This window comes from Schistocerca gregaria, chromosome 4 (assembly GCF_023897955.1).
Source record: "Schistocerca gregaria isolate iqSchGreg1 chromosome 4, iqSchGreg1.2, whole genome shotgun sequence".
Classification (NCBI taxonomy): domain Eukaryota; kingdom Metazoa; phylum Arthropoda; class Insecta; order Orthoptera; family Acrididae; genus Schistocerca; species Schistocerca gregaria.
The window spans coordinates 254457662-254466282 of record NC_064923.1 but is presented as its reverse complement, the minus strand read 5'-3'; the positions used below and the strand labels follow the sequence as shown (position 1 = coordinate 254466282).

The 8621-nt window shown below is 35.3% G+C and overlaps 1 protein-coding gene across 1 annotated transcript in view; it reads left to right on the top strand.

Moving 5' to 3' along the window:
• Nucleotides 1-2086: 2086 nt before the first annotated feature.
• Nucleotides 2087-8621, top strand: part of LOC126267677 (dynein axonemal heavy chain 7-like) — a 69711-nt gene continuing 63176 nt past the window's right edge. Inside the window, exon 1 of the mRNA XM_049972979.1 lies at nucleotides 2087-2140. Within this exon, the coding sequence (XP_049828936.1) occupies nucleotides 2113-2140 (28 nt within the window). The 5' untranslated portion in view covers nucleotides 2087-2112. The remainder of the gene's footprint in view (nucleotides 2141-8621) is intronic.

Genomic DNA, 8621 nt, shown 5'->3' with positions numbered 1-8621 from the left:
ATAGTGACTGCCACAAACGGAGGCATGTTTGCGTCCCTTGCAAGCTGAGTAAAGTCAGCATCCATATACACCCCCCTTAGGAATATTTGACAATCCAAAAGGATGCCTGCATCACATACCCATCAACATCATTGGCCCACTGCCTCTCTCTGATGGCTTACAGTATACTTTCACTAGACAACTGAGTTACGAGGTGGGTCAAAGCTAACCAACTAACTGATTTCACAGCTAACATAGTCACCCATGCTTTTGTCAATGGAGGACCAAGAATTCTAGTTGCTCCTCCATTACTACTGACCAGGACCACCAGTTTGAGTCCTCATTGTTTACCAAACTTTGTGAACTCTATAGTGTTGACAAAATTCCACACCACTGCCTATCACCTACAGAGCATGGCCTCACAGGGCATTGGTGACATGTTACTCACAAATCCAATGCTGTACTAAAATGGGCATACTCAGTTGAAAATGGTCATAATGGCCTGAAATTGGTCATGCTTCTTAAAAATATTTATGATTAATTACAGTCAAGATCAACAATCTTTAAAAGTATAATTGATCATTATAATTCCTAATATTTGTAAATCTAAAAATTACTTGTAAGGCATTTGCAAAAGTCATCTTACTGATGACTCCATGAACAAAAAGTAAAACAAAATTTGCTTATTGTAGCTTATTTTGTGGTTGGACTTCACAGGACAAAACATATTTGGTACTGACTGTAATCTTTAAACATACCTTTTTTCTGTTAGCAGGTCATAAATTTCTCTGATCAGAATATTACTCCAAAATAGTAGATAGATTTACACATTTTATTGAGGGAAAATAACTGAATATGTTCACTAGAAACAAAACCACCCTCCCTTTGACACCCTGTTTTGCATTCAGTGGCTGAATTACAGACCTATTTCACTAATGTCAATTTACAGTAGGGTTTTGGAACATATTCTGTGTTTGAACATAATGAATTATCTCAAAGAAAATGCTCTCTATTCTCATGATGTAACACAGGTTGTCAAATGGATTCCATATTTTTAGATTTCCAGAAGGCTTTTTGACACTGTTCCTGACAAGGGTCTTCTAATCAGACTGTGTGCCTATGGAGTATCATTTCAATTGTGCAACTGATTTCATGAGTTCTTGATCCGTACATCATAGTTCACAATAATTGACAAAAAGTCATTGAGTAAAATGGAAGTAATATCTGGCATCCTCAAGGAAGTGTTATAGGCCCTCTGCTGTTCCTGATCTACATAAAAGACATAGGAGACAATCTGAACAGCCCACTTAGATTGTTTGCAGAAGATGCTGTCATTTACTGTCTTGTAAAGTCATCAAACAATTAAAACCAAGAGCAAAATGATTTAGACAAGAAATCTGTACAGTGCAAAAAGTGAAAATTGACCTGAAATAATGTAAAGTGTTAAGTTATCCACTTGAGTACTAAAAGAAATCCGTTAAATTTCAGTTACTTGACAAATCAAACAAATCTAAAGGTCATAAAAATACAACTAAGTACTTGAAGATCACAGTTACAAATAACTTCACTTGGAAAATATTCTGTTGGCTCCTACCTACATAATAAGAATGGTCATCATGATAAAATAAAAGAAATCAGAGCTAGCATAGAAAGATTTAAGTGCTTGTTTTTCCAGTGCACTGTTTGAGAGTGGAACCACAGAGAAATAGTTCAAAGGTGGTTCAGTGAACCCTCTGCCCTGCACATAATTGTGAATTGTAGAGTAATAATGTAGATGTAGATGTAAGATTCCTCCATAGGCAACTTCATAACCAGATTTATTTCATGATATTTCAGTGTTGTAATGGTTATCTCGTCTCATTATTTGACTACTTAAAATTGTTTTTGAATATTATGAAATGTTCAAATATAAATTTGCTTTTAATGTCATAGGTCCAAAAACTGTTGGATAATCTCATGGACTTGCGTTCACAACTAGCTGACACCACAAAAAAATTGGAACAAACGAAGCTAAACATTATTTATACACAAAAGCAACATGCTGCTCAAACCAAGAAAGTTGAAAAGCAACGAGATATTACTGAGAAACAGAGAGAAGTTACCAAAGGGCTGCAAGATAATTGTGATGAAATAATGAGTGAAGCAACACCATTTCTTGAAGGTATTTTATCATCATGAATGTGATAATACAGTCGCTAAATAAATAAATAAAATAAATAAATCAGATTTCAAATTTTAAAGGATTTATCTCACTTTCATTGGTTTTTAATTTTTATTTTGGGTAACTGTTCCATATGTCCTTTAGCACATGTAGATGCACTCATGTGCAAAGAGTCAAAATATGTTTCTACATGTTTACATCTTTTTCATTTACATTGTGTTATTTACATACAAATGTCTTGTATTACATTGATTCACACAGAAATCTTTCATGATTACATACAAAGATAAAAAGCTATTTAGTGGCAAATGTATTTACAGATTTAATAATTGTAAAACTAAAATATTGCTTAATGGTGTACCTTGTTTTATCAAGTAAGAAAGAGTAGAATTTTTTGTTGTAAAACATAAACTAAATTTGTGATATAATGTAAGGAATGTTCGAATGAAAGGTACTAAATGTCATAACAAATTAACCAGCTGAAATTTGCATATGCCTCTTAGGGATAATATAGTGAGACATCTAGTGACACAACTGTAGCATAATCACTTCCCATAAAAAACTTCCCTCAGCAGGCAAGGCAAACCTCACCAATTTTTTTGTCGTCTGAGATCTGATACTCAACAAATTCCTTCCGAATAGGAAACTCATTGACAGTGAGATGTACTGTGAGACACACTGTAGTCTAGAGGCCATCAAGAGCAAATGGCCAGGGCTGTTCATGGATGGAGTTAGTCTGTTCTGCCAAAAATGCATCCACATTACTTGAAGATCACACTTGGCTGCACTGTAACTGAGCTTAGCAGTGTTTTCCGATTCCAGTAGGTTGAAAATATATACATATAGGCCATAAAATCACATTTTGTAGGATAGCAATGAATTATGTGTAAATCATTTATTCCTGATACTTGATTTTAAAAGAAGATAAAAAACTACAACTACTTCCACTACTACAAAGCTACACTAAAGCCTCTAACCAATTACCCAGTCTACAGTAATCTACTGCAAACACTACAGAAGTTGTTCTGTTTGATCATTTACTTTGGTACATTTAGCCCATAGATGGTTGAATAGTAGAGAGGACTGGAATAGTGGTGAGTTCAGAGCCAGAGTCTACCAGTAAATGTCGGCTGCATGATGGTCTTGTAAACAGAGTCAGTGACTGCTGATGGCAGACAATGGGACCAAACTCATTTGGTTCACACTGGTCGTTCTGCAATGTGCTTTAGCAGTGTTGTGACCTCTGATGCCTAGTGAAGGTTACGGGTGATGTTTGGGTAAATGTAAGGAGAACGCACATATGTGCGGCTATGCCAAGGTGTCCATGGAACCAAGAGCTGTGTGCAGTCTGTTGGTCACTGTCCATACTCTGAGAGGTAGGCAGTGCAAGTGGGTTTGTTGTCAGCTGGTTGTGATGTGTCTGGCTGCTAGAGGGCAGTGCCCCTGTTGGTCACTGCCAGCTAAAATTGGATTCATCAACTGAATGTTCAGAATAGTAGCACACATTGCTGTAGGAGGACTAAGGCATTGCTTTGTGCTCACATACCAGTACTGAGCTCATGTTCTCTGGATATAAAACACTCATGTTCTTTTATCAAAGAAAACTCAATCAGGTCACTGGAAGGTTGCATTGAATGTTGCTACGGGGCATTAGCCTGTGCAAAAATACTGTTGGGAAGTTGTTTCTAGTGACTTGACACTCACTTTTTTGTACTTGAGTGGTTTCATAGAGTTTTGTGTACTATTCAATGGTGGGAAATGTGGTCAAAATTGGCAAAATGCCCTAATAGCTTCTGATGCAGTTCAGTATCCATTGTCTCATTGATAAACCATGTAGTGTGTTTTATGGGACAAACAAATTTGTCGAGGGTCACATGTAGCAGTGAGTACAGATGATACTGAAGTACAGAAGCCATAAATTGTTTATCAGCTGTTCTACACAGATTATAAACATAGAATGAGATACAAAAGTAACAGTGGACTAGACGACAAAAGACTATTCTTTCCAAACAGGCACATTTGATCGTTGTATATTGTGTCAATACTGGTGGTCAGATTAGATTAGATTAGATCCTGTTTCTGTTCCATTGACCCAAAAATGAGATGATTCTTGTGGATGTGGAACATGTCAGAAAATATAACATAAAAAACATAAAACACTACCCTGATCATTTGTCAGGAGATGGTCAAAATAGGTGAATACGCTACAGTAAGCTGGAACTGCTAATATTCACAGGATTAATACAGTGTCAGAACAAAACATAGTTATGCACTTTTAATAAATTTATTATACACAAAATACCTAATCTTGACTGTTGTGACCAAGAACTGTCAAACATAGGTTTGCCTTTGCTTAATATTTCTTCTAAGATAAGTCGTAAGGTCAGTATTATCTCACGTGTTCCAGTATTTCTACGGAATCCCAACTGATCTTCCGCGAGGTCAGCTTTTACTAGTTTTTCCATGCGTCTGTAAAGAATTCGTGTTAGTATTTTGCAGCTATGGCTTATTAAACTGATTGTGCGGTAATTTTCACATCTGTCAACACCTGCTTTTTTGGGATTGGAATTATTATATTCTTCTTGAAGTCTGAGGGTATTTCGCCTATTTCATACATCTTGTTCACCAGATGGTAGAGTTTTATCAGGACTGCCTCTCCCAAGGCCGTCAGTAGTTCCAATGGAATGTTATCTACTCCGGGGGCCTTGTTTCGACTCAGGTCTTCCAGTGCTCTGTCAAACTCTTCACGCAGTATCGTATCTCCCATTTCATTTTCATCTACATCCTCTGCCATTTCCATAATACTGTCCTCAAGTACATCGCCCTTGTATAGACCCTCTATATACTCCTTCCACCTTTCTGCTTTCCCTTCTTTGCTTAGAACTGGGTTTCCATCTGAGCTCTTGATGTTCATGCAAGTGGTTCTCTTATTTCCAAAGGTGTCTTTAATTTTCCTGTAGGCAGTATATATCTTACCCCTAGTGAGTTAAGCTTCTACATTCTTACATTTGTCCTCTAGCCATCCCTGCTTAGCCATTTTGCACTTCCTGTTGATCTCATTTTTGAGACGTTTGTATTCCTTTTTGCCTGCTTCATTTATTGCATTTTTATATTTTCTCCTTTCATCAATTAAATTCAATATTTCTTCTGTTACCCAAGGATTTCTACTAGCCCTCGTCTTTTTACCTACTTGATCCTCTGTTGCCTTCATTACTTCATCCCTCAAAGCTATCCATTCTTCTTCTACTGTATTTCTTTCCCCCATTCCTGGCAATTGTTCCCTTATGATCTCCCTGAAACTCGGTACAACCTCTGGTTCTTTCAGTTTATCCAGGTCGTATCTCCTTAATTTCCCACATTTTTGCAGTTTCTTCAGTTTTAATCTACAGGTCATAACCAATAGATTATGGTCAGAGTCCACATCTGCCCCTGGAAATGTCTTACAATTTAAAACCTGGTTTCTAAATCTCTGTCTTACTATTATATAATCTATCTGATACCTTTTAGTATCTCCAGGGTTCTTCCATGTATACAACCTTCTTTCATGATTCTTAAACCAAGTGTTAGCTATGATTAAGTTGTGCTCTGTGCAAAATTCTACCAGGCGGCTTCCTCTTTCATTTCTTAGCCCCAATCCATATCCACCTACTACCTTTCCTTCTCTCCCTTTTCTTCCACTTGAATTCCAGTCACCCATGACTATTAAATTTTCATCTCCCTTCACTATCTGAAGAGATACTCTGTGTAAATGTAAATTCTAGATGTTGCTGGTATTATGATTGCAGTTTCATAGATTTGCACTAAATGAAGATTTGCAGTTCTCATTTATTTTTGTTTGCTGTCTCAACTGGATGGAGAAATCAGTTTGCCCCAAATCAAAATTGTCACATTCATCACATTGTTTAATTTTTTTTATTTTTATTTTTTTTTTTATTTTTAGACTCCTGATTGTGTAAATGGTTTTGTTTTGTGGGAGATGTGTCTGACTAATACCCCTACTTTATTGTTTATTCAGAATCTGATTTGTACATTAGGTTTAGAGAAATTATCAGCTGTTCTGTCTGATATGGCACCATGTTAAGGTAAAGCAATGTATTTCTTTTTATCTGACTGTATTTCTCTTTTTTCTAATTCTGCTTTTGTTGTCAGTGTTATTTCTTTATCTGTATGGTTACTTTTGTTGTGTCATTTTGTAGCATACATTTTGTCTGCCATAGTAGTATCACACAATGTAACTGGGTAGATAAAATATCTACTCACCAAGTGTCACCTGTTATACCTATTATTTCTTGCTACATGTTTCAGTATACATAACTGCTTGGTAATTTTGTTTTCTTCTAATGGCTGTTTAATGTTTCTGTTGGTCATGCCATGAAAAAAGACTTTCTTATGAATTTCTGAGTGGTAAAAAATGCTGTTGCTTATGACATCAGTCCAGGTTCCATTCCAAAATATTCCAAATTTGTGGCTGCCGTTATCATTTCTTATCACCAAATTTAAAAAATTAATGTTCCATACTGAAAACAATTTTTGGATGAACGTTGTTAAATTGTGAAAGTATGCTTTTGATTTCAGCAACTGTGTTATTAAAGAAAAAAATTCCAAGAAATGATTTTGTATGTGATTCACAATAAATAAGGTCAAGTGCAGCAGCTCAATAATTTCATCAGTGTCAGCTGTTCCAGTTTTTTGTGTCTGAGGTCATCCTTTTTAAAAATGTCAATGGTTTCAATTATCAGCATGTTGGGGAATAGGTTGACTAGATCACAAGAGACAAATTTTGTTTCTGTTGGTATAGGTACAGCTTTAGTCTGGGTAGCTACATCAGTGGCATTTTTAACTGTGTAGTCTGTTTCAAAACTGTAATATCTTTTAAATTTTTTATTAGACTATTAAGTTTCTTACTAATTCTGTATTCAGGACTATTGACTATCTTGATGGAGACGTATCTGAGACTGACAGAATGCAACATCACAGGAAATACCCCAGAAATATGTTACATAGGCCAAAGTAGGCCACTCAGTTAACCCAGACCCAAGGCTACGTAGTGTAGGTAGATGCGTTAGCTACTAATGACATAGCACTCAGCTTGGAATGTGGCAAGCATGTCAGAAGTAGCCAGATGATCAATTAATTAACTTGATGACTATACTATTTACAAACTGATTGTCTCTTACCACAGACTCATATTATTAGTACTCTCTGAGCTGTACTACAGACTGACTCATACTACTGATGGATAGATATTGGCCTGGACATTGGTTAAGTGTCAGCTTAAATAATTTATGGTAATAAATGCTCCAGCTGACTTACTTATACATTATTATTATAAAATATATCAGTGTAAGATGATAGCGATAATTTTCTATTTAATTACAGATTTGACATCAGATTTACATTCTACTTAATTACTTCAAAACATCTAGTTTTAAAAATCTTTACTACAAACCATACCTTGCAATTGCTACAAAAAACAGGGCAAACAGTATTTCCTGATATCATTCATCATTAATATAATATCAATAATTCTTTTTAATGAACTATGACTAATGAACATCAAAAGACATATTAAACCCGCTCATCTACTTTCATAACTCACATTAGTGAAGCTGACAGAATTTTCATTTATGTAATTTGAATTATGCAACTTTCATTAAATTATTGCTTTTACTCTTAAAATAGATTCATAAAGTTGTAATATACCTCTTTAGCATAATCTCATCAATAACACAAATTTACAAATTAAGAGTATGGTCCTAATATAGTTTCTTTTGGGTTAGTGTTATATTTGATTCCATTCACACACTGTATTTTAAGAGTTTTTAGATAGTCTTAACAAAACAGCAAACACAAATTTGAGAAAAGTTTATGTAATGTGGACATAGGTAAGGAAAGATAGATCCATAAATTTCTACTCAAAGTGTCATAAAAAGAAGAATGAAGGGGGAAATATCATGAAAAAAAAAAAACACAAGGTTGGGAACAGCACCCGACTCCACCTCAGAGACCCCTTCACTGTGAGCAACTACTGTACAAATAACAGAATATCACACATGCTTATTGCTGTCACAATGTGGAGCAACATAAAGATATTTTGCTCTGATAGAATGACACTCTATGGGGCTAGTATAAATAAATAGTCTAAATAACTCTTATACAAATAATCTTTACAGCTTTTCAGATAATTCACTTTGTTCTAAAAAAGGGACAATATCTTTTATAATGTATCTAACAAAATACCAACCATTAAATAACCAGAACAGCCAATATAGTGGAGATGAAACTTAATTTGGAAAACAAGTAAGCAATATGTTCTATGATTTCGAACACGCAAATGAACAGAAGTATATTTAATTTTCTAACTGTCATAATGATGCTACCATAGATACAGTCCTGGAAATGGAAAAAAGAACACATTGACACTGGTGTGTCAGACCCACCATACTTACTCCGGACACTGTGAGAGGGCTGTACAAGCAAT